Source organism: Tympanuchus pallidicinctus, unplaced genomic scaffold (genome assembly GCF_026119805.1).
Source record: "Tympanuchus pallidicinctus isolate F22 unplaced genomic scaffold, pur_lepc_1.0 scaffold8, whole genome shotgun sequence".
Classification (NCBI taxonomy): Eukaryota; Metazoa; Chordata; class Aves; order Galliformes; family Phasianidae; genus Tympanuchus; species Tympanuchus pallidicinctus.
Window position 1 is genome coordinate 15,486,932 of NW_026294802.1, and position 27,070 is coordinate 15,514,001.

The 27,070-nt window shown below is 41.8% G+C and overlaps 1 protein-coding gene across 1 annotated transcript in view; it reads right to left on the reverse strand.

Moving 5' to 3' along the window:
* UBN2 (ubinuclein 2) overlaps positions 1 to 19,443 on the reverse strand; it is a 57,465-nt gene extending 38,022 nt beyond the window's left edge. The window contains exons 1-3 of the mRNA XM_052668377.1: positions 19,024 to 19,443; positions 14,690 to 14,782; positions 9,105 to 9,206 (exon numbers count right to left, since the gene is read on the reverse strand). Of these exons, the coding sequence (XP_052524337.1) occupies positions 9,105 to 9,206; positions 14,690 to 14,782; positions 19,024 to 19,428 (600 nt within the window). The 5' untranslated portion in view covers positions 19,429 to 19,443. The remainder of the gene's footprint in view (positions 1 to 9,104; positions 9,207 to 14,689; positions 14,783 to 19,023) is intronic.
* Positions 19,444 to 27,070: the final 7,627 nt, after the last annotated feature.

Consider the following 27,070-nt stretch of genomic DNA (forward strand, 5'->3'; position numbering starts at 1 on the left):
GGACAATCATGCAAAGTGAACTGAAGAGTGGAGGCTGGGTAAAAGCTTCAGAGAAGCCTGATGCTTTTCCATAGGCCCTCAGAACCAGCTTCATTAAATACAAGGAGATGAAAGGGAAAGAAAATAAATGATTATCCACAGTAGTTAATAGACAGAGCAGGCATTTCCCTTTTAAGCTGACAGGGCGTGAACTGAATTGGTGAGGTTAGGGCTGTATGGGATCAAAACAGAAGTATAGAGTAGTTGCCAAGTTTAGAGGAGAAAGTACACAGTTAAAGCTGAGACTATTATCATAAGAAGTAAAGAACAAGAAAAGGGAAATACTGAGGAGACTTGGCTGCAGAGCAGTAAAGGAAGCCCTGGAGAACAAAGTAACAATTAAAGACAGTCCACAAGTGAGAAAACCATGAGTTACAGCAGGTGATTAGTATGATCGACATGACACACGGCACAAACTCATGAAAACAAATTGACCAGAAAGGCACACTTTATTCAATATAGCAAAGAACAGACTTCCATACAGTCAGCAGCAAACAATGTCAGCAAGATGGGGAAGTGCAGCTGATCACTTAAGGCTTCAACAGCTTCCCCCAAGGACTATGAATTTAGTCTGACTTCCAAAGACCTTTCTGACATTCAGATCTCCTTAACCCTGAATGGAATTTCATTTTTCCCCAATAAAATTTGTTTTGTCCTCAGCCTGCTCAATAAGGAATAAATCTAAAACCGAGTTCTACAAACTAAAGCATAACTAGTGTCTCTCATCCTCCAACGTAAGCTCACTGCTGACTAGTGCTCTAATCCAACATAAAACTTGAATAAGATATTATAACATACTGGCACCAGCTGGATTCAGCTTAACTTTGAAGTTCCTCCAGGACACTCAGAAGGCATACACCTCTTGCAACTTCTGAATCTTTCAATGAAGCCTTTTCAAGATTTTGCTTTTCGTTAGCTTTTTCTGCATATCGAATCAGAGCTCCTGTCTAATTCTATTATTGAAGGAAATCTGTTAAACTCCTTTACAATGCTCTAATCTTCCTTATACATTCAAAGACTGAGAATTAGAATCATCAGATACACAAACAAGATTTATGCACTGGTTCCTGTGAACAGAGGGTTGTCTCAGATTATGGAAAGATCCTGCAAAGAAAGACTGAGACTGTCTTAAAAGTACATCAATATAGAAGTTATTCTCAACTACTCTCTTATTTTCTACTGTCCTTGAACAACAGTATTGTTACTCTAGATTTGTTTCCATGTGAAAGGTAACCTAAATGTTTTTAAAATAAATTAACTGGTTTTTATTCCTAATTAAGTTAACCAATTTCTTCTTTATTCTTACACTAAGAACTGCACAGTTATACGTATTATAACTAATTTAGTTCTGAAATCCAAACCCACAGTACACATCTTGTCTGCTTCTGTGTTTAGATATTCTGGTTACAATTCTGCTTGTTCTGTTCTTTGCCAGAGAACAAGCTGTATAATAGAAGTACACACATAAAAAGGCTTTTCAGTACTTCTGCATTAACTCCTAGAAATGAGATTTGCTGTAAATGCATTCAAGTGTTTTAAAAAAAAAATAAAACCTGAATAGCATTTGTTGTGAAACTAGCTTTATTTGGATAAAAACAAGTAGAGACCATTTTTGTTCCTTGTTCAGCACATTTCTGAGATGGCTCTAGCCAGCTGCAGTGGGAAGCGAGGAGATATACACCAGGCCAGCAATAATGGAATGACAGAATGGCTTAGGCTGAAAGGAGTTTTCCAGGATTACACAGAAAACTAAGCAGAAAGCTTTGTAATGCTAAAGGATCCACTTCCATAATGTGTATGTAAGTTTTATGGTGCCTTTTATTTAAGTAGGTTGATCCGAAAATAATGCCTCCTATTTATTTCCATGAAAACAAGAACAGCACTATTTGATAAAATTCTCAACTACAAAACAATATATATATATATTTTTTAACATAGGCACCACCATTAGCTACGCATTTTCACCAGTGATGAACAAAGGCCTGCACACCTTGCTCACAAAAATACGCATGGCTTGTTTTGTCTTTCACATTGCTGTCCCCACTGCTGAAATGTACCATCCACTGCCTCACTGTGCTCACTTCCACTGTTTGGTCTCCATAAATGTTCAGCAAATATCAATGAACGTAAGTTCTCCACATGCAGGAATTCAATGACACACCTTTACTTCATTTGCACTTTCAAGCCAGACACCCTTTGTCCCTCTGCTACCATCTGTCACATGGCAACAAAATGTAACAGAACACTGGCAGGAAGTACCACCAAACTCTCTTCTGACATCATGAGCCAACATAACAAAAAACAGGAGGCATTACTTCCACAGCAATATTTGCATTTCAGCTTATTTTATGAAGTGTATGATCAGTCATGTGACCTCTCTGTCCAACTGCACTCTTTCAGAGATTGTGCTCTGATCCACTCTGAGTAAGGAATAGTAGTAGAATACTGAACTGTATTTTTAATGTAGTGCTTAACCCTTCCAGCTTTCACGTTTCAGAATAATACTACTGAAAAAAAGTTATGCTTTCCTTTTCCATTCATTTAATGTGAACTGCAAACTCTTCACTTATGACACTTCAGACAAATGCTGTTATCCAAGACTCTGATTTTGGCTATTCTTTAAGCCCCTTTATATTGCAGCAATAACTATGTCTGAATATTTTTGGAAAACACTTAAGTTCCTGGTACTACTTAAGTATATTTCTCTACTCATGAAGACTAGCTGACCCCAAACTACCATCTACTCCTCCAGTGGCTCTGACTACTTTGAAAAGTAACTTTGTACTTTCAAAAAAAAAAAAAAAAAAAAAAAGACTGAAAGTAGTAAAAAATAGTGCTGCAGTTACTATCAATATTATATATTTCTTGCTACAGAAGTCTTGACATACACCAATTTAAGCAATGATACTACAAAGGCCAGATACACATCTGCTTGTTTGTTTGTTTTTTTAAATACCCAAGAAGCTATTTGAGCTTTCTGTTTCTGAACTGTCCCAATGAGGTCTTGAAGTAAATGAACAGTCTTAAAGTATCTGATTTAAATGTAAGTCAGAACACAGGATTAAAAAAGCTACTCATTTATTCCTCCCTAAAAAATTGTATATTTTGCAGAAAAAGCATTTTAACAAACACCAGATTCACTCTGTACATTCAATTTAATTCATCTAGCCATAATGAAAGTTGCACTGTAAGACTGCTTGGTATTGCACTGGGCTTTTACAGCAACATTTTGCTATCAAGGAGGCTGAAGGAGTGGCCTCTGTGAGAGGCCCCAAGTTAGATAAGAGCCAGCTCCACCCAGCTCCTGCAGGAACCAGCTGCTGGCCAGAGCTGAGCCACTGAACAACACTTGGTGGTGCCTGCAACAGGATACTCAAGAAAGGGTAGAAGTTGCTGTGGGGAAACAGAGAGAAGAGTGAAAAAAATATAGAGAGGAACAATCCCAGAGATACCAAGATCAGTGAAGAAGGGCAGAAGGTGCCCCAGGCAGATCTCCACGTGCAACCCATGCAGGAGCCCACAGCCCATGGCAAGCCCCTGCAGAAGGAGACCATGGGCCAGAGCTGCAGCCCATGGAGAGGAGCCTGCAGGGGAGCTGTCACTGATGGGGAGCCATGCTGGAGTGGTGCACCTCTGAATGCCGGGCCCCATAGTAAAGGCCCATGATGTCCTTGCAGCTCCTGGGAAGCCAACCCACACAGGACCAATTTGAGAAAGATGACATCCTATGGGACGATGCTCCTACATGGAGTGAAAGAGTGGCAACAACAAAGCATTACTATGGACAGAGTACAATCTGCATTCCCCTGAGACCCTGGGTACAGGGTGGGAGGTACGAGGTAGAACGGAGGGAAAAGGGCTTTTAATTTGCTTTTAGTTCTTACTATTCTAGACTGTAACTAACTGGCAACAAATCTTCCTCTTATGTCTGCAACAACTGATGACCAAACCCCTTGTCCAAGACAAGTTCTTCAGAGGAGGGATAGCAGCTGTATAATAGTTGGCTACCTATGGTGTTAAACCAGTATAGTACATAGTTTAAACACAACTATTCTGCATGTGGAACAGTATCTGCTTTATTTGTTTGGTACTCCACACTACACCCTCATTTATCTTCGAGGAGTAGGGACACAAAAGCAAAGGAAAATTTAATTGAAATTTGCCCTGAATTCATTAGAATGCATATGACATATCAGCTGCCAGCCAGCAGATCTACCCTGAAGACACCTGGGAAGCATGCAAGATATCTTTTATTAAAGTGACACCATGCTCTGGTGCCCAACCACTGTGCAAAGTGACAGTGAACAAGGAAGACAGGTCAGTAATAACAAACCTATATCCAAAGAAACAGCTAGCAAATATCTTAAAAAATAAAAACTTTAAAGATACCCTCTGTATTTAGCGAGGATGATGTTACAGAGGCTTACAAGGGCAGCTTTTTCCACATGAAAATGCAGCAATAATGTTAAGTTTATCTCTCAATTTAAAATGAAAATATGTTTAATAATGGGTCTTAGGCAACATTTTTCCAGTATAAGCACCTATAGCATTAGCAGGCTAACAGTTAAGGTCTTGAGTGTCCTGAAGTGCTGACCATCAATCAGCATCTGTTACACTTGGCATTTATGTTTTGTTTCAATTACTGTCAGTTGGGTTATGGAGCATCACTGTTCCAAAACAAATGCTTACAATTTCTAGGTAGGCTGTTCTCCCTTCTGTGTTCATCTGTCCAATTTACAAAGGTGCTAAGTGATCCTTGTTCTTGGACGTGCAGGTGTAAGTAAGAATAGCATACTTGCTCTCTGAACACAATGTCTTTCTTCAGATTCCCATTCTATGTGGCACAGCAGAAAATTAAGAGCACTTCAGGGATCCTCCACGCATATAAAGCTTACGCTGTCAGGAAGGCATGCAACTGACCAAATATTTCATCACAAAAACAAGGAGACCAGGCTCACATGCAAGTGCATGCAGGAAGAACTGAGGGAAAGCAAAAGCGTACAGGAGCACCACTCCACAAGTAATTAGTCTGGTAATTTGCACTACAGCAATACTCATTTTAGACTTTGAAGCAGTGGAAAGACTGAGGAGGAACAGCTTTCCTTGCAGGTTATAAATACTGCATTACTACTGCAGAAGTCAACTGCTAAAGGTTGGAACAAATTGATATAGAGCAGCTAGAAAAAAAATGAAGATTGCCTTAATGTAAATTTTATCTAGAATGAAAACTTCAGCATCCACTTACTACAATCAAAACGCTCAATCCAGAAATATCCCCTGAAGCACGGATTTCCCACTTGTCTCAGTTGAATTATGAAGAGAAAGCCAAATCTCCAAAGTGGGCCTTAGAAACTAACAAAATCATCCAAGGAGGAGGACAGCAAGGGTGAAGACAAAAAAAAAATAATCAAACACCAGGATACATCCAAAGCATACAGCAATATGTAACTATGTTCTTATTCTGTAAGAGGAGACGAGACTGAAGGAAGATGTGGTGTAAGTATTACTGTCACTTAGGGAAATATTTTGTTAAACCAAATGAGGTTTAACAAGAGCAAGCATAGAGTCTTGCACCTGGGAAGAGTAACAGCAAGTATCAGTGCAGGGTGGGACATGACCTGCTGAGAGGAACTCTGTGGAGGACCTGGGGGTCCTGGTGGATGACAGGTTGGCAGTGAGCCAGCAGTGTGCCCTGGTGGCAAGGAGGTGATCCTCCCCCTCTGCTCTGCCCTGGTCAGGCCTCACCTAAAGTACTGTATCCAGTTCTGGACTTCCTGGAGAAAGTCCAGTGGAGGGCCACAAAGATGATTAAGGGAGTGGAACATCTCTCTTATGAAAGTCTGAGCAAACTGGATCTGTTCAGCCTTGAGAAAAGACAACTCAGAGGGGATTTGATTCATGCTTATAAATATCTTAAGTGAGGGAATCAAAGAGACACAGCCAACCTCTTTTGAGTGGTCTGTAGGAACAGGACAAGGGGAAACTTGATCACAGAAAGTTCTGCACCAATATGCAAAGAATTCTTCACAGTAAGGGTGATGGAGCACTGGAACAGGCTGCCCGGGGGGGGAGTTGTGGATTCTTGTTCTCTGGAGATATTCAAGATCCCCTGGACACCTACCTGTGCAGAGCGCTGTAGAGGACCTGCTTTGCAGGGGAGCTGGACTCGATCTCTGGAGGTGCCCTCCAGCCCCTACAATTCTGTGATACTCAATAGGCAAGAATTGATTCTTTCCAGAGAGAACAATGAAAGTAGGTTTGTAAGATCAGTAGGAATCTCAGGCAATTTTCTTTTTGGCTGAAGATGGGGCACTAATGCCAAACAGCCCTGAGCCCAACCTACTCTATCAGAGCAAATACCATTGCCCTTTAAGGAGTGCGACTGGTAAAACCTCTTTGCTTACAGGAAGTCCACTTTAATCAGTGCTTTCCAAGAATCTTCCTCTATAAACACATGCCCTATAGCTGTTTGTACTCCAGCTCTATTGAAGTCTGTTACTTGACAACCATGTCATTAGCAGAGTCTCTGAGATTGACCCTGTTTCCTCCCCTCTCAAGGAAAAAATGACCAATCTGATTCCTGAAGAAACCCAATGCAGTTACACGTGCCACATGTTATATACGCCTCTTCATTGCATGTAGAAAACTGCTTAATTTGCAAACAGATCCAAAGAAAGCAGGACTCATTAACTCAGAGTGCCTACTAAAAAAACAGGTTTAGTTTTACTGGTTTGATTTTTTCAATAGCATTTGATAGCATTCTCTCAACATTTGTTTTTAAGAGGAAGAACTCCCTAAAGGTACAGAATAAATCTGTTTCATTGCCAAAGAGTTCAGCATTTCTTTCACTCCTATGACAAGGACTAGCATTCTAAGGAAGCTTATCCTGCCTGGGATACAGGAGATAAAAGGACTCCAATCCTGGAACAATTGAAGAGGTGCTCATACTTGCCTCCAAGCATCTGTACCCTGGACATTATAGCTTTTTATTTTTAAGAAAGCATGTATTTCAAAAGGAAGTGTCTAGGCTGGACCTAGTTCTGTTGTTTCTCAGCGATTTAATAACTGTCCAGAGAAGATGAACAAACTCAACATCTAGGCTTCCCTTCTAAACAATTCCCATCTGCATCTGACAGAATGAACAAGAGGTTTCGCTGAACTAAAATGCCACACTACAGAGCCCTTAAGCTCAGCAAAGGGACTTAAGACTGCAGCTGGCACACAGAGATGGCATTTCACTAGTCTGCACTATGAATTCATTATGAAGACAAGGCATAATGATTTGTTCAGGAGAGCAGCCTTCAGATAATATACCATTCTCCCCCAGTAGCTTACACACAATATAACCCTCTGGTGCTTGGACAACTACCTTTTCTATGTTCTTGCAGGAGATATCTGAAGCAAATGGTTCTGCAAAGCTAATGATGTGTTACTGGTAACAAGAACTGCACTTGAAGGAAGCAAAGTGTGAGAAATAGTAGTGTTCAAATCTCAAGAACTCATATTCAGCTTTGACAGGGATCTGTACTACGAGTACTCAATGCATAAATAAGATCTATGATAGAATGAAATAAATCTTGGGAAAAAAAAATCAAAATATAACTTGGGCATTGTTATCACAAGATTTCAGAAGTGAGGGTGATTGTCTTCAGCAACAGTGAGTACCCAGATAAGCCTACACAGACTAAACTGCTTTCTCAGCAAGAATGAAACATCTGTTCTTACTGAGCTGAAGATCAGAATTTGACCTTTGCAAATGACACCATCTTAGGCCCCAGTATGGTCCCAGCTGCACAATCAAAAGCCAAGGGATATAAGATAGTTAAAATGTTAGTTGACATTGTCAATATTAATCTGGGCCAAGAAAAGAGATGACAAATTAATAGAGGTTATGGCAAGCATCTACAGCAAACTTACTTTCCACACAACTTGCTCATGCACCTTCAGACTGCCTTCACCAAAACAATCCACTGAGATGAGCTCAGCCTGCTACCCATTGTGGTAAATGGCTGGACTTCTCTTGCTCAAGAAGGTACCAGTTCTTCAGCATACCTTCTGTGTACCCACACTGTTCTCAGCAGTATTCAGAGCAACTGCTGTACACTAGAAACCTCACAGCTCAGTGTTCACAGTTCTCAAAATGGTTTTAGAACTTCCAGGACTCTTACCACATTAGCTCAGCATAATAAATGCTAAACAATACACTTCATTTTCATGGTGTCTTTTTCTTTCACATTTCCTTTCCTCTCACCTTTCAAGACTCAAACTTTTAGCTCCCCCCTCTTCATCAAGGCTGCTTGGTCCTGTGCCACTCACCAGAGGAGACCAAAGGCTGGCTAACATGTCAGGTGGTGCTTGTTAGTGGTTTTGTACTGTTTAGTCAAGTAAAAATGAAGAATGAATATCTACTCCTTTCTGGCATCTAATAGAGGAGAACTACAGGATGTTCCCAAAGCTTTTATCATCTACTCTTTCTTCCAAGCTCTTTCCTTCACGATTTTCTATATAACCTTTAAGATATTTTCAAGTGCCTTCTTATAATCCTCCAAATAGATACTGCCTGCATCCAATTAATGCATTTTTGTCTTACATCATCTGAGAAGATTCCTGAAAAGTACTCATAAAATAATCTGTAAAACCTTGATTTTATCTCAAACCTATTTTATCTCAAAATTTTCAGACGTTCAGTGTCCCTGTGGGTTCTGGAGAAAAGACTAGTATTTGAATTTATACAGGAAACCTACCACCAGTAATCAATTCATAATCCAGACAGCTAGTACAAGAAACTAAACAAAGCCCAGTGTAATTTCAGACCACTGTAAATAAAATCAATTTCTACAACTGGAATATGTGATACAGTAGCAGCTTTCTTAGCTCTTGCAATACAAAATGATCTCAGCCTACAAACCATCCATTTATTGGATGCCCACAGTAACTTACCATTTGGATTCACACTAGTTACACTCGAGCACAAAGCATTTGCCACTACCCTTCTTTTCCTTTTATAAAGAAAAGAAAAAAAGGCCACTTTATTTCTTGTTGCTGTATTAATAAGGCTTACTTACTGCTTCAGAATTATCAATGAAAGGGTCTGTTTCATCATAGCCGTAACCTATATCAATGAGATCCTGCAGGCGATCCTTCCGATGTTTGTGGGGCTTTCCACTCTGGAAAAGAAAAGAAAAGTTATATCAGTTGGGAAGAAAGCAAACAAAAGTCTACAAAACGTAGAACACTGGTGTGATAGTCATTCAGGGAATCAGCAGAGTTTTACTCTGATGTGTCTTTGAAGACTGTCTACGTAAATAAAAACCAAAAGGCATAACTTTCACATAGGAATGAGTTCCTGCAAGCATGCTGAAATGCTGTGTAAATGCCTTATCAGAATCATTTCTGAAAGTTATTCATTAGCCACCTGGTTTCTGGGTGACTGAAGTATTCCTAACATTTTCTGCTGAGACGTGTTTCATCGCTCTGGTTTTAAAATTCTGTTAGTGATAGAACTGACATAATTTAGGTAGCGTTAAGTCTTTCAGTACGCTACAGGGCCATTACAAAGGAGAACACAAACAGCCTTGCATTTGCTAACAAGTTTTCCCACACGAGACAGACTGCCTTTCTACAGGAGTGTGAAGCCTAAGCCAGAAGAGAAAAATATCTGGTGCTTGCAGATATGGAGTGTATGAGTTTCCAAAAAGTTACAGCATTTATTTAACATAACTGAAGAAAAACACAGTAAGACGAAATACCTTGAAATACAAGAGCTGTCACTGCAGTTGATAGGACCAGACATGAGATGGTTACTTGAGTTACCTTAAAGCCATGAGCTACATTGTAGATTGTGCATTCACTTACCTTCAAGAGAAAGTAAACTTCAGTTTAACCTGTAAGTACTCTTCCAACATGAAAGTGTAACTGTTCAGTAAAAAGTCACATGGAGCTCAAACCAGCAGCAGGATAACTGAACTTAAGGCTTTCCAAACAAGCAGTGCCTAAGATGTGAGGCCTAGTTTTCTGACTCCTGCATACTGTGGAAATTGTCAATATAAAATTATTAAAGCTAAGTGCCTAAGGGCACCATCTTTACTAAAACAGTATCAGGCTCTTCCATGAATATTTGTCAACTATGACCAAAGTGTATACTCCTGGCAAACAAACAGGTATAACTAAACCAATAAACACAATTGTACAAGAAAAAAAACCACAAAGGTGAGTTCTATTTCTAGTTCAGGTTTCCAATCTAATAGTACCCCCAACCTTTTTTTATCCGTTCTGTCATCCCCTATAGCCAAGTTACTCATCTGATGCTTTGGGAATACGCAGACATGCAGTAGCTTTTTGTTTTAAAAAAGAAATATTGGATGAAAGAAGAAAACATTTGAAAAGCAGAGGTAAAATTTAAGTGTTCTTTTTTAAATTCCAGTGCATTTCACGCAAGTTTGTAATTCTCATGATTCTGTAGCAACTATAAGTTAATGAACACTATGGCATTTTGCCTCTACAATCCCATTAATACAGTATAGCGCAATCCACCTCTGTATTATTTCTCTTAACTCCAGATAATTAAGAACACAGAGGGGCACATCCTTGTTCATGGGTTACAAGTCTTTTTGCAGTAATGCCTACTTCAGTACATACAAGCATTTAACAGAGATTTCCCAATGCATTTTTACTGCATGTTATTCATAGACATTCAGCACAGATATGGGACAAGCCTAATAAATGAAAGTCTTCTAAGAGCAGAGTGAGTAAAGGTAGGATTAAAACAGTAAGTTGTCTTGAGATAGAAGCAGATATGATAGTATCTGAACCACCATACCTGGAGTCAGAGAATTTCCTTCAGGCTGACTCTACCAAGCTATGTGTAAGGAAGTGTGTTAAAAGTCTACAGGCTCATCTCTATCGATGTTCCAGACAAAACTGAAGCAATCTTCTGCATAAATGCTTACCACACAATAATTAAGGGAAGTTTTACTACTGGTGTTATTCCACCTCTCTTCTCAACAAGCTTCTCCAACCTTTCAGTCCCAAAGCATAAGCAGCCATGACACCAGAGCAAACTGAGGATTCCTGAAGCTACAAATAGCACTCATGCAATTGTTCAGAAGCTCAAATATTAATTCAACGATAGAGCATAACACGAAGTTTAAAGAACCTTCACACCACAGAAAGTAGCAAATACAATGCCCCTGGAAGACTCTTCAGAAATGAGTCAATTTCATCTCTGTATTGGGCACATTAATAAAAGTTAAAAAACAAAACCAGGAGATACAAGAATACACATTCCAGCGCAGAAAATAATTTTGCTGGAAGGAAACAGAACCTCAAAATTCGAAAAAAAGACCCCAAGGTGCTTAAAGACAGCAAACTATCACTGGATGAGAGAGAAGGTCCACTCAAATTAATGACTGGTTTAAGGCCAGTATCCGAAGGGTAGGAACGAATGGGTCACCAAGGAACATGTATCCATCTGCAGAAGCAACAAAGAAGGCTAACAGCTGGGGGGCGGGGAGGAAGAGATAGATGACAGAAATTACTCAGTGTAGTAAATATGAGAGGCAGCTGAAGGAGCACTGTGACCACTCGGTTCTCAGTACTTGAATAGTAAATTGAATTCTATGATAATAAAAGGAAGGTAATCCGCACAAAGGAAGTATAACCCTAACAACAAATACAGCGTGCTCCCAATTTGTTATGCTGCTCAGGAAGTGCTGGAGTCATTACATGGAGTTCTATGACATTTGCCCGACAATCAGCAGTGGTCAAAAAAGGAAAGAAATAGGACTTAGGAAAAAAAAAAAGAACAAAACCAGAAGTCATGATTATATCACCGATAAATCAGGGCATCCTACTGCTAATGTTCTTTCATTTAAAAAAAGAAACTGGAACAAAAAAAGGGAACAGTGAGCCAACAAAGATTTTAAAGGTAAAAAGCTGCTACTGTACAGTATCAGAGTTCAGCTGGAGAATGAAATGACAGACTAGCTGATAGCATCAGAATCACACGCAGCATGGAGAAGAACAGGAAGCCATTCACTCCTTCTCACAATACATGAATTAAGGAGCACCACACGAACTTATTAGCCAACAATTTTACACAGAATGTTTTCACATAGCAATCACCACGCCACTCAGTGCTGTGGAATACAATGTTAAATATCAGTAAGCTCAGAAGATGGCCTGGCAGATTTACGGCAGAAAACTACATGAATGGTGGCTAAACACACAGCCCTCGGCTTGGGAAGAAATGAAGCCACAAACTGATCGAAAGGCACGCTCAGGCAACATCAGCACACACTTGCTCTGTTACACTTTCAAGCATGAGGTTCCTATAGGGTCAGAGAACTGTTACAACTGACCACTACTGATCTTATTTCAGGATTATTATTTTTAACATTTTATATAATATTGCCTGAGATTAATATAATGTTTTCACAGCATATAGCATATAATGTTTAATTTTACTAAAGAATAAGAAAGCAGGACTGAAAATTGCAACTATTTGGAAGAGATTTCTATGCTGGCACATTAAAACTCACAGCCATCACAATAAAGTTCTAAACAATCAAGTAAACAAACAGTGCATTAACTTTACACTCCCAGACTTAGAAAAGTTTATTAAAAGAGTTTATGTTGGTATCAACAAGATGTATCCAAAACTGTACCAATTATAAGTACAGACACTTACATGAAAAAAAAGTAAAAAAAGGTCTTTAAGGAAGAGTGCTTTCCACAAATCACTTTTTTTTCCCCACTACTACACTATCAATGCTGTGTAAAGAAGACACCTGACTCAATTTTAAATGGGTAAATCATTATCAGTTTAAAAAAGAAATAATCCTTCCTGCAAATGTGAGAAAAACCTTCATTCTCATACAACCAATGATTACTTCTACACTGAAGTATTAGATAAAGAGAATCAGCATCTACATCAGTGGATATCTATCCTAGTTTAAGCTAGGGAGTAAATGTCTCACCTCAAGATTCAGAAGCTGGCTGGATATTGTCAGAACAGGAGCAATTGCACTGGGTCAGCATACAGACATGCAATTCTTCCTACCATGAAGTGTAAGTAGAGACTGATGGCTCTTGTATTGGAAGAGAGAAAAGACTGCAACTATCTAACACAAGAACTATCAATCTCTCTGCACCCTCCATCCTTAGTCGTCCTACTCTAATAAATTGTTCCTAGAAGACATTTGCCTTCTGAGAATTTTGTGGCAGTGGGGGGCATAAGGTATGACAGAATAAAGAAAGGCAGGACCTTAGAAGCACAGTCAAATGCAAGCATGAATTCATACCCTGGTAAAACAGTAGTTCGTTATTTACTGCTTTTCTAATGGTTACAAATATCTATTTGCCTCTTACTTATGCTACTGAGCACTGGAATTAAGTTTTCATATTTTTAATAATAAACTTTGTCCATAAATGTACACGTTTAGCTTTGATGAATGAGTGTATATGCATGCATACTACGCTGCATGTGTACTAGATTGCTTCCACCACTCCTACATATATTGCTTTACATGCTCTCCACTGACTTTCATTTCCTACAATTAAGCTGCTTGTTTTAGAACATTATTAAAATCCTTAACTTGTTTTATGGAAATGAGTTTCTAGAAAGTACAATTGAAATATTTCTCTCTGAAGTTCAAAAAGTAATTTATCATTCAAATGAAAACTAAACACTATTATGGAACTGCCTTCTCAGTACACTGGCTATATTGAGTTTCTGTCAATCCCTTCAAAAAAAAGAAAATGATTCTTTTCAGTTTAAGGATTTCTTTTGTGATGTATCACATCTAACATGCTCTGAAATACTAATTGCTTCTACTGAATATTTAGACCAGATACTCCTAGAAGTCAGCCTTCGCCAGGAAAAAAAAAAACCAAATCAAACAAGTAACATTTCAATATGCATATTAATAGCAAAAGATACAAAGCACTGTTCTTGTTTCCCTTCTCTATTAGTAATTCAGAATATCAACATGTCGAAGCACGATGATGAGGTTCTGATTGCCAGCTCAGAATTAATCACCCAACCCTACCCATATGAATTCTTAAAGGCTTGCTTGGGTGTGGTTTTAGACAACACTTTCTGATTTCTACCTTCATTTATTAGTGAAAGCCTCTTTATATTATCACCTAGAGTTGTTCAAGTCATTCATGATACATTTTCAGGAGTCAGCAGAGTTAACTTTAGGCATCTGGCAGCTACAAGATAAACTCATCAAGTGATGACTTACTAAATAATAGCTTCCTATGGAAGCATTCCAAACGAGTCAGAAATTCATCAAGATTTGTCAGTACACAGCCTTAAGAGAAGAGCTGCTCAGTAGTGCACAACAGTATTTATCACTAATATCGACCTGCATTTATTACTCAGTTGCCCTTACATAGGAAGCTTTCCCAAGAATAGCTTCACAGGCAATACTATCCTATGGAGAAATCTATTTAGCAGACTTGTCTAATAATCTCGTAGCAGCTTCAAGCTACTTAGATGAAATATAAATGAGATGGCCAGCTCTGACATATACAGAAGTCATTTGACATTACACCAACATCTCTACTGAGCAACCAAAACCTGGTGTTAATGCCACACCGTCACAACTAAACACTTGCACATGCTAACAAAGGCACAGAAACTCACATATTTTGCCTCGAACTTCTTGGCTAGTGCTTCCACTTCGTGCCGCTCACGTTGTTCATCGTTGAAAGGATCTTCTGAGTGAACAGATTTCTTCTGAAAAAGGCAGAAGTATTCATTCAATTACAAGAGAAACATAAGATATGTCTAGTAAAAACCTATTAAAAGTGAATAAAGTATATTCTAACGACCAAGTAGTGGGAATCCCTAAGAGGGTCCAAATGCTTACTTCATGCTCTACAAAAGAGTGTAAGCCATTCAGTTATCATCTACTTGTCTCCTCCTAGTGAAGAGACAAATGCAAAACTAAAGGTTCAGCTTTACGTTTCCCTAAGTATTCCACTGCAACCTCAACCAAAAGCATAAGCAGAAGAGAACGCTGGCTGAACTAGAGATCCAAAGAGAAAGAACTCCAAACATAACTTACACTGGTGCCTACCCTACTGGTGCTGTGATCCTCAGGTACCACACACAAGATGTACCCAGTATGCTAACCAGCAAGAATGCTACGTAATTTTTCAATTGCTAAGTCACACTGTAACAAGTAGCTTACCCTTACCACCCCGAACTTCCTTACTGCTATATTCTTGTTTGGATAACTTCAGAATTCACAGCACAAATACTACAGTATTGTCACTACAGCAGCTAGAATAACATGATTTAATATTCCAGCTGTATAAATAAGCAGGAAGCATCCACTTCTGAGTTTCCACTGACAAGAAGTCAATGAATAATAAGAGCATGAAAAGGTGTTCTTTTTTTCTTTTTCCCAGAAAAGAAAACCTATGACTGCATTTGTTAATTTTCTACATAAAATACAGCAAAAGGGGTGGGAGTGGTAACAGTTCTAAAACATGGCAGAACAGTTAGGCCTTCACAGATGCTTCTCTAACTTTACTTCACATGAACCACTCAATGAATAAATCAAGTTCTACAACAGCCAACGATGGAACAAAAAGCAACATGCAATGCTCTGAAAAGCAAGATTGCCCCCCCACAGTAAGAGAAATTGAGTACTTACAAGAAGAGGGTTATGGCTAACCCTGAAGCATCTACTAAGTTACATATGCCTTTCCTGCATGCTACATATTAATATATATACTGCTCAATTCATAAAACACTTTCTCCTTTTAGCAGGGAAAACCCACTCTATATAGATCACTCCAAAAGTAATGCCTGCCATTTATTTCCAGGAGAAATACAACAGATACAAAGAGCACACAAACACTGATAGGAGAAATTCCCAGAGACAACACAGTATTTTTCTTCAATAGTGATGCATTTCCACCAGCAATGCCATCTTCACCACTACTGAAACACACGTCCCACCATCTCACTGTGCTCACATCCACTGTTTGGAATGTTCAATAAGCATTCATGAATGTCAAAAGGTGCCATTTTCCCACGTGGAGGAATTCAATGATACACCTTTGCTTCATATGCATTTCCATGTCAGACACCATTTTGTCCGACTGCCCATCTGCTGCCCTCTGTCACAGCAACATCATGTAACAGAATGTGGGTGGGAAGGTTCAGCCTCTATTGCCAAACTCCAACACAGGTCAAGGAAAATTAGTTAATTCTCATCTCTTCACCAAACCATCAAAGGTGTAGCTGGACTACTTTGTTATATGCTTTAAGTAGTTATTAGCAAACTTCAGTTTGACAGTACGTAAGGGCTCAGGCAGTCAGGTCTTTCAAACTTCACATTAACTTCAAGACATTACTACTTCAGCACATTTACAGCCTGCCTGACACTAGCCAATGTGGACTTCTGGCTCAACCACTTTATGTTGTTTTACACAAAAACGTTATGTGGTTATTCCTACCAGAAGATGAACTGTACAAACAACCCCACCAAAGGATGCTTTCTTCACTGGTATTAAAAAAAGCAAAGGAGAAGAACACCACACATTTATCAGAAACATTTTCATCAGCTTCTCCTTCAGGCTGTAAATCCAATTTTCAAATTGAACAACAACAAAAAAGGTAGCATTCAATCTGTCAAGTAAATTTTGGTATTCTTTATTAACTGCTTAAGAGACCTATTAAATTAATGCTTCCAGTTATTCCCATACACTGATGGAATTTTTACACATCTTTCCCCTTCCAGAACAGCAAGACTCTGGAGATCCAGTCTTGGCTACTCTAGCCCCAAGCAACACTACAGGATAAAGACATGTTTTGAATTATGTCATGTTGAACTTCAATGGGAATAGCTTCAAGGAAACTGAGTAACTTATAAGGGATAAGTAGTAAACAATAGTCTTCAGAAAACCCCATCAGTCTTCACCCTACAAAAACAGTTTGCATAACTAAGTTTGTATGAACTGTTCATTTTAACTTTATAACAAAACTAAGTTCTGAAAGCTTAAGCTCCATTTAAAACAACAGCATTAACTGCTAACTACTTACCACTAACTCACAGCAAATCTCAGAATCAGCAGAAAAATGACAGAGAGCAGAAGATTCTTCTTCAAGATCTGTTTTAACAAAGCAGTTTTCTCCACTGCCTTAACTACTACACATCACCATAGTTATTCTACTCCACAAGCAGAATCAGTCTTCCTTTCATAATTGCTTCTATTTTAGGATTCTGAAGAGGTTACAACATTTCTTGGTCTGAGAGTGACCAGGGATTAAGTGAGAGACTGATTTGTGCAGAGCAAGCTCTCCTCCTATGTTTCCTACAACCATGAAGGAAGTGGGATACCTGTTTTACTCCTGGACACAATATGCTCCTCGTCTTTGCATGCTGACTGAGGCAAGATTCTAAGTCCCCTCTGCTATATAGAGAAGCCTTTTCAGTTTCTGCTTTGTAATCAGCAAGAAGTTAAACTGACAGGACAACTACACAATAGATTTTGAACAGTTCAGAATTGCTTTTAAAGGATCACAATTTATGACACAGTTTTACATAATCAGTTGTTTGTTCCTCACAGTCCAGAAAGAGACAATATTACAATCTACTGATCTTCAATTTGTACTGTCAGAGATTCCTTATGAAGCAATTCTATCACTATTTCTATCTATCTGATCTTAGTTGTAACAGAACTCCTCTACATCAGTGTTCCCTTCCCCCCCCCCCCACTTTCCTCCAGAAAACATGGAATTTTCATCAGAAGCATAAACATACTTTTTCCCCCCCTATGTGATTAACACATTAACAATCTACAAAAAACAGCAGTTACAAGTGGGGATTATCAGGGGACAAAGTCTGCCTCTACGTGCAGGCCCACTGTGAAACACTACCACAACTTCCATCCTCACATGGGAACCACTCAGAAAGACGGCACTCCACAAAGCACCAGGCTGCTGCTACAATCCAGAGCAGTCATTGCTGGCGCTGTTTGCCCACAGCAGCTGTAGGGCAGAACACATGGAGCTTTTAACTTACATCAGAAAGTCACAGAGGGATTCAGTGTTTGAACACAACACACTTCTACATCCCTTCCATACTGTGCAAGAAGTAAACAGGCCACTAAGCACTGTTAGAAATATAAATAGAAATATTTTGCTCCTTTAACCACTCTTTATGCTGGTTATTATGTGCTGGTGGTTATGCTGGATTTGAAAAGCCAATGACAGTATCAGTACCTGAAGTTTGCCCTTAGATTTCACAAAAGCTACCTGCCTCTGTAGCAGCTGCCCCTGCCTTTTCCAAGAAGATAAAAACTTTCTCTAAAATCAAACAGAGAAATTAAGAGAAGCCACAACCACACAGTGTAACTTCATCAGTACCTGCACCTCACAGAGTGACTGGCTCCAGCGGGACTGGCTCTTTCCTAACTGAGCACTCTGTCCTGCTCATTGGTGATACTGCTCGCTCCTCAAAACTGTCTGCAGGATAAACACAGGAGCCCAAGTACTAAGTATTTTCTGATTGGGAGAAAAAGAGGAAGAACTTCTTTTCCTGAGCGAAGGCTCTGATAGTTACGGGTGAGGTGCCAGTTACAACGAGGTTAACTCCTACTCCGTAATGCACCTCCCGGACTGACGCTCACCCCACTGCTCCGCAAGATTGGCAACAGAGCCGGGCTAACAACTCCTTCACCAGCAGAGAGCCCAAAGACAACAGCCCAACACGGGACAGCTCCATCTTCCGCCAGAAAAGCCTCCCGGTCCCAGAGGGCACACCGCTCCGCTACCCAGGCAGAAAGAGGGCAGAGAGCAGGGATGCGAGGCGCTCTCCTCGACGAAGCGAACCCCTCCCCTCTCCCGAACGCGGTCTCAGCGCCGGGACAAACACCCCGGCAGGACGAGGCCGCCGATAACGCTACGGTGGAGGAGGCGGAAGGGGGGAGGAGGAAGAAGGGAGGGAAGGGGAGGTCCCGTACCCGCGCCTCCCTGCAGAGCAGCAGCTCCGGGTAGCTGAACTCCACGCAGCCCTCCTCGGTGGGGTCCTTCAGCACCACCTCCAGGCGGACCGTCTGGCGGAGCGGGAGCGCCTCCTGCGGCGGCGGCGGCTCCTGCCGGCTGCCCTGGCGCGGCGGCGGCGGCTCGGGCCGGGGGGGTTCCCGCTGCGGCGGCTGCTCGGGCCGGCCGGGCTCGCGGGGCGGCTCCAGGCGGGCGGCGCTCTCCCGGGGCGCCGGCGGCGGCGGCTCCGTCAGTGGCACCTCGCGGCCCGCCGGCGGCGGCTCCGGCTCGCGGCCCCCCGGCTCCCGCTCCAGCGCCGGACTCTCGGCCTCGCGGCGCCTCACGGGTGACAGGCTAATGAACGGCACCCGGCGCGGCTCCGCCATCCTCCGCCGCCCCCCCGCCCTCTCACCGGCCCCCGCCTCGCGCGAACGGTGACACCGCTCTCCGCGTTCCCTCCTCCCGGCTCCTCCTTCTCCCCTCCCCCCTCCGCCGCCCGGTCTGAGCTGCCCCCTACGTTCTCCTCGCCGCCTCCGCCATCTTGGCGCCCCCCCACATAAATAGAAGCAGGCCCGAGGCCGCGCACGCGCCCCGAGGCCGCCGACACCGTCGTACCGCCCCGCGTCGCGGCTGTTATTGCTCAGCTTCCCCTCGACGTCAGCGCGCCCGACGGCGCCCGCCCTCGGTTGCCATGGCGATGTGCACGCTGCCGCCGTCGGAGCCTTAAAGGGGCCGCCCGCACGCGCCGCGCCGCGCGGGGCAATGGCGGCCGAACCGCTGCCGTCCCCACCCCCCTGCCTCGCGCCGCACCGTTGGCGCCCGGGGATCGCGCGCGCGGGAGGGGAGCGGCCGCCTTGAGCGAAAGCCCCGCCGAGGCGGGAAAGGAGAGGGGAGAGCAGGGGTAGCGCGGGACGGGGTGAGGTGCGATCTGCGCTGTCCGCGGAGGCGGCCCCCACCGCCGACGGGCCTGGGCCTGTGTAGGGCCCGAAATGGCTCCTTGAGGAGCTGACCTCCTTGAGGTCCTGCCCTGGTGGTCCCGTGAGGAAAGCGGGCTCTGCGGCCGTGTGAAGTGCTGTTGGCAGTAGGCTGGTGAGAAGAACTGCTCTCTGCACACACGAAGAAGGCAGGGTGTGAGCAGCATGCTTCCAAGAGCTTGAGCTGCCTGCAAGCAGGGTGCCTCAGTCTGCCACCTCCTACCTGACAGACTGATGCTGGCACTGCCAGGCAGGGTATGCCGACAAAAAAAGCACTGTGGAATCTCAGGAAACCATGAGCATCCCCATAACATATATTCACCTGCACTGGAGCGGGCAGGAGGAAGATGTTATCATCTTTTGTTCTTCCTTGGCTTCAGTGTTTCTGAGGCAGCTGTGTTCTCCTTTTAATTTAAAATGTACTCATGTTATGCAAGATGAGTGTAATCTGTGTATCTATTTTGATATTTACAACAAACCATTCCACACAGCCCATTACCCACTTTCCAATCTGCCTTCAGCACAGCTCTGTGATGTTTTCATCTCCCTGCACGTGAAGTTTTTTGACTTGTCTACTCTATGCTGCAGAGAACGTTCACAAAATTGGAATGCTGTTCCTGAACACTACAGTTTCACTAAAGGGAATGGAGAATGCTTCAGAATCTTACTTGCAGCAGGAAGTCATGGAGTGCCTGACCAGGTCTAGGGAACATTGCCCTGAAGTTCTTCTGAAAGGCTTTGTTGAATGCTGTAGTCAAAGAGATTTCTTTTGTCTTAAAACCTTTCATGTTCCAGTACAAGTAGGTCTACAAAGGTGGTAAAGGATCCAGAGGGGAAGATATATAAGCAGTGATTGAGGTCCCTGGGTTTGCTCAGTGCAGAGCAGAGGAGCTGAAGAGCGGCCTAATGGCGGCTGCAGCACCTCATAGGGAGTGAAGGGGCAGCGCTGAGCTCATCTCTGTGTGACAGCGACAGGGCCCAAGGGAACGGCATGGAGCTGCGTCAGGGGAGGGGCAGCTGGGGGTGAGGGACAGGGTCTGCACCAGGGGTAGAAGGCATGGAATGGGTCTGCCCAAGGCAGTTGGCATGGCCCTGAGCTGTTGGAGTTCAAGAAGAATGGTCTCAAACAATAGGGTTTGATTTTTGGGTCACCAGGAGTTGGTCTCGATGATCCTTATGAGTCCCTTCAGGATATTCTATGATTTGATGAGCTAGCAAGTGTGGCACAGGTATTCCTCACATACATTTCAACTTTCAACATCATAAAACTATTTGTAAATCCCACCTGTTTTTCTGTTGCAAATTTCATACATTTATCAGATGAGGCACACAATAACTACTTCTGGACTCAGTTGTCGCTAAGCTCCAGACCTGCAGATCCTGCTCTGCAGATTCTAGTCCTCATCAAAGTTTCTACATAGCCTGTACTATTAAGGCTTCTGATGGTAGAAGGAGACCTTTCCTTGTCAAAAGAGTAATTTAGTGCTGAGCAAACAGAAGTGTAACTGGGAAATACTGGGCTCTTTTGTGACTCTGCTGAATGCTTGTTTTCGAATACCATATGGGAGATGAGAGCTTGAAGTACAGTATAGTAACAGGAATATAACAATTTATGTTCATAGGTAATGTTTGCACATATTCTGGAAAGGGGTGAAGATAAGCTGTGCACTGGAGGAATCCAACTTACAAGTTGACTCTGACTTTCAGTCCTGTAGATACATATTCAGATGTAATGAATGTAAGACATGTACTCCACAAGAAAATGAAGCTTGCAAGTTATCTGGAACCAGTACTTAAAATTCTGTTGATTATTGTGTAGATACACTTGAAACGACATCTTTGTCAGATTTGTAACGTGCTTAAAAAAAAAAAAAAAAGAGCAATAATTGATCTCATCTTCGATAGGGTTACAGAGGAAAATAGTGCTAGTTCTTGGAAGCAGTAGGCAGCCATTTATTCTAAGTTAAGACAATGCAGACTTTGATATAAGTAGCAGCCTTTCTCACATATAAGGTTTCTGTGGATACTTATTGTTGCATTTATATTCCCCCCTCTTCCTCCTCTCTTCTGGGAGATTAGCTAGATAAATAAATCCTCAGAGACCTGTTTCATCTAACATCTGAGCATCTTGGAGCACACCTCTTTTTTATGAGGCTGAACATTTGTTTATATGGCTAGACAAATAGTGGTTCTGGATGTCTGAATTTAAAGTGAAGTTACCAAAGCAAGCTTGCTGTAGATCTTAATATCTTGAACTAAATCATAAAGAATCTTGGCAGTAGATCCAAGTGTAGCAGGCGCTGGAATAAAGTACCAATCGGTGGATTACAGACTTGTGTACAGAAATGGGTATTGGCTTCAATGTGTTGTAATTGATGGTGGCAACACTGGAATATTGCAAAATTTGCACCAGATGAGTCCTATGAATGCTCACTTAGGGACAGAAAGAACACTATGCAAGTTTCCTGGACCTACTGAAATAATATGAGGCTGAAGGTGACATTTTCTGAATCACGTCATTATCTGTTACGAGATGTGGTGTCACCATTATGAGCCGGAGTCAAAACAGTATTCCATGGAGTGGCAATGTGAATTTCCATTGAAGAAAAAAGTTGAAGATGCAACCCTCAGTGGATAAAATGATGTGCTCTGTCTTTTGGGATGGAAAAGGGATGGTCCTTCTGGATTTCCTAGAACCAGACAAGCCATCAATTCTGACCACTATGTTGTAAGGCTGACTAAGCTGAAGGCTCAAACTTCCAGAATCAGAATCTTCCAGAATCTTTTTCTTGCAATACAATAATGCCAGGCCTCACACCACTTTGAAGACCATGGAGCACATTGCCACACCCACCGTATCATCTGGATTTGGTGCCTTCTAACCTCCGTCTGTTTGGGCCAGTGAAAGGTGGACTGCATGAGCAATGTTTTTGTAGCAATTACACTGCCATAGCAGCTGTGATACAGTGGGTCACCTGCACTGATGCAGATTTTCTATGAGCACAGCATGCAGGCTGTTGTTCATTGCAGTTGAAATAGCTAATAGTGGTGACTATATTGAAAAATAGCATTTTTTTATCTGAGAATTTGCTCGATCAAATAGTGCTATTGTGCTGTTTGTATCTGTTGCCTTACTTTTGGAACAACCTATATAAATTTTCTTGCTTAAGTTTATGTGGCCTGGAGTGGCAGCTTTAAGAGCTTCTACTTTGTTTAAGGTGAACACTGGATTCTCCAGTGAAGTAGGAGCCAGACAGAACTCAGTCACTCAAAATTCACCAAAGGACACCTCTGTTCATTTGGGGCTTTGTTTTTGTGACTGCATCTTCATTTTTCACAGGTTGTTTCTTCACCATCTCTTCCTGAAGTCTTGGTTTCTTATAGTCCAACCAGGCATCTTGTTGATTGCTGTGGTCCCTTCACTGAAACTGCTGCAACTTTCTTTGCTGTGTCAGGAGATGCTGCAGCTGCAGGTAGGATGACATTGGTGTAGCTTTTGCTAGAAACGCTTCTGCATCACAAGAATCCACTGCACCAGCAGTGTGGCTGGCCTTGCTGTTTTTACATGTAAGAAGGCTTTCTGAATTTGCATGTTTGTTTTTTTTTCCACTTGTCTTTTCTACCTACATTTTTTCTAAGTTTTCTCCTGGCTAATCCAGAAAGCAATGCCACAACCAATGGAATATAAAACTTGATCAAGATTCTTTCAATAAATGCAGGAAAATGGATATAACACAGCCCAAGGAGTAATAAACCTCTTTGTTTCTCCAAAGGAAGCGTCAGTGTAATGCAAACCATTTGGAAAAAAGTGTTCTTCCTTTAAACAAAAATACAAAAATCTTGCAGAACATACCTCAAGCTTTCTTTCCTTTAGGAGAGAAATACTATTTAATTCTGCCAGGCAGGAATCAGGCGTATGTGTTCAGAGTTGTTACCAGATACCACACTTTTAAAAGGTCCGAAGTTCTCTTATTTAGTGAGGAAGACAGTACTTTAGAAGGACAGTAGGCAGGTGGACGAATACCAGATGTTGAGGGTTAGGAAAAGCTCATTGGCTTCAGGGAATTAGGAAATGCTTTACAAGGGAATTTATCACAGTTTCAAGGTAGAGGAATAGTGGTGAACTTTATCCCACACATTGGTATATTGCACCCTATGAACTGGTCAAACCTTACTTCTTGAGAATAAAAGTTTGAACCTATGAGACACTCAAAATCTTTCAAGAACTTTAAGAAAAGCTTTGAACAAACTTAGTCAAAAAATCAAATTTTCAATGGCAACGGGACATTTATTCTCCTTTTAAAGTAGCAATGGCTTACATTCAAAATGTTTTCAAAAGGCTACATTCAAACTGCTCCTGGAGCTAGAGATCTCCCCCTGGAAATGCTCTTTTCCTTCAGACTTGGCTTTAGATACCTCCATTTCCTGCCATCAATCATGGTCTTTTAAAACTGTGTTGTGTACCAGGACAGCACTGGCTGTCTATTAGGTAGATGACCTTTATCAATGACATCGACAGTGGGATTTAATACACTCTTTGCACTTGTGGATTATGCCAAGCTGTGTGGTGTAACTGACACAGCCGAAGGATGGCTAATACCATCCAGAAAGATCCTGTCAGCCTTGAGCAGTGGGCCTAGCTGAACCTCATGAGGGTCAACGAAGCCAAGTGCAAGGTCTGCCCTTGGATCATGACAACCCTCACTATGAGTACAAGCTGGGGGATGTAAGGATCGAGTACAGCTGTGCCAAAAAGGACCTGGGGGTACTTGGCGGCTGGACAGGACCCAGCAATGTGCCCTCACAGTCCAGAAAGCCAACTGTGTCCTGGGCTGCATCAAAAGGAACATGGTCAGCAGAAGAGGAAGGTGATCCTGCCCCTCTGCTCTGCTCTTGTGAGATCTCAACCTAGTGTATCGTGTCCAGATGTCCAGTCCTCAGTATAAGAGAGTGGAGTGCATCCAGAAGAGGGCCATGTAAATGATCCAAGGGATGGAACACCTCCGTGTGAGGACAGGCTGAGAGAGCTGGGGAAGAGAAGGCTCTGGGGAGACCTGGAAGTGGCCTTTCAGTATCAAAATGGGGGCAGAAAGAAGAAAAAAAGGGAACAGACTCTTTTTCAGGGTCACTTGTGAAAGGACAAGGGGAAATGGTTTCAAAATAAAAGAGGGGAGATTTAGATTGGATTAAGAAAAAAGTTTATGATAAGTGTGGTGAGGCACTGGCACAGATTGCCCAGAGAGGTGGTGGATGCCCCATCCATGGAGACATCCAAGGTGAGGCTGGAGGGGCTCCAAGCACCTTGATCAAGCTCTTGATGTCCCTTTTCATTGCAAGGAGGTTGGACCAGATGGCCTTTAAGGGTCTCTTCCAGCTCAAAAGATTCCGTGGTTCTCTGATGAAAACATAGTGTTGGCATTTATCTCACCAGGGCAAGTCTTCAAGTTAGAAAAGCAACAGGATTTACAGGACCGCATGTAAATAGCACTGTGGTTTTGCCAACCAGTCAAAGGGAGAGTCCTACCTACACTGATTGTCTGTACTGTTCACATGTAATTTCTCAAGGTGAACTGCAAACTGACACTGCTGCTGTATGATTTGTGATTTTTGTCCTCTACAGAATATTGTAATAAAGTAGCTAATTAAAAAAAAAAAAGATTGTTAACTTAGAGGAACTTAAGAAAAAATTGAAAGCCTCAAAAGCTGAATTTCTGTGGAATAGCAGCATGAACTATGTTAGGAAGAAAAAAGAGTGAGAGAAAACAAAAGGAACTGCATCAACTGCATCTTGGAAGAGGAAGAGCAAACTCCTCCTGAAGGGGTGGTGAGATATTAAGTTTTCCAATTAATGTTAAGCATCAGCTCTTAAGTGGGTTTTTTTCCGAGCAAAAGCTGGTAATTTTCTTCCTCAGATAACAGTAGCAAAGTCAATTCTAGCTAGCATTATAAGATGTAACAAGAGAAATGTTCTTATTTTTTTTAATGTAATAGTTAATAACTGTTTCTACTTCTGCTGTTAAAACTCCTTGCTAGAACAAGCAAGCACCTTTCATCTTCAAAAAATACACTGCTTTTAGAAAGATTTCCTTAATAGCAGTAAGTCTTTCATGATTCATACCTGCTCATTTCACGGTTTAAAAACACCCACATATTTACTGAGATTGAGAGGGATTATGTGCTCAGAGTTGTCTCATCCTCTCCCCCCCCTCCTACCTCTCCACCCCCAGAGTTAAAGATGCTTGCTGAATGGGATACTTATCTGCAGTGAAAAGCCTGTTCCATCAGGCCAGCCCCCCTGGAGGCAGCGGAAGATTACCAGCCTGGCCGAAACTCTGGAGTCAGGTAATTGTTTTACCTTCTGTTATTGTCTGCTGGTTCTGTTCTTTCAGTAGTAATTAAAAACACACAAGTATCTATGAGTCACTATTTTAAGTAGCTACAGCACCCACCTGTAAAGCGAATAAGAAAAATTGGCTTTTCATAGAATTCTCAGCTGGAATGGTGGTTTTACACTCAAAGCAGTAGTAACACTGTTTAATGAGGTAAAAGGCTCTGGAAGTAATTCCCAGCAATAGGAAAGCTAATGTGCCATAGATTTGCTCTTCCAAGAGCTGACCTCGGGTGAGACAAATATCCTCACAGTGCCCATAGAAGTGGACCCAGTCAGACCACAGGCAGCCTGGCCTTGCCCACTCACCAGCGTTGCATTTCCCTGTTTTCGTGAAATATTCATATTTTATTGATTATCAGAAAATGTTTCATCTATAAAGCACTTATAAATATTGTAAAATGTTGTTTTAAAAGTGCTGTCCATGTTCTGGAGACAACTATCAATCAATGTTCACTCTTCCAAAAACCAGAATGACACATTTGCTGCAGATCACAAAGCAACCTTCTAGGAATTGTTTGACATAGGCAGTAATATTTGGCTGTGATCCTGGAGGATTTTTCTTCTTCTCTAGTTTCTCCTTTGGCTTTCAGACTGATTTTACAAAAATTCTAACATCCCCACCACCTCTTTTGGTGCCTCTCAGCACTTTGGAAACTGATTTGC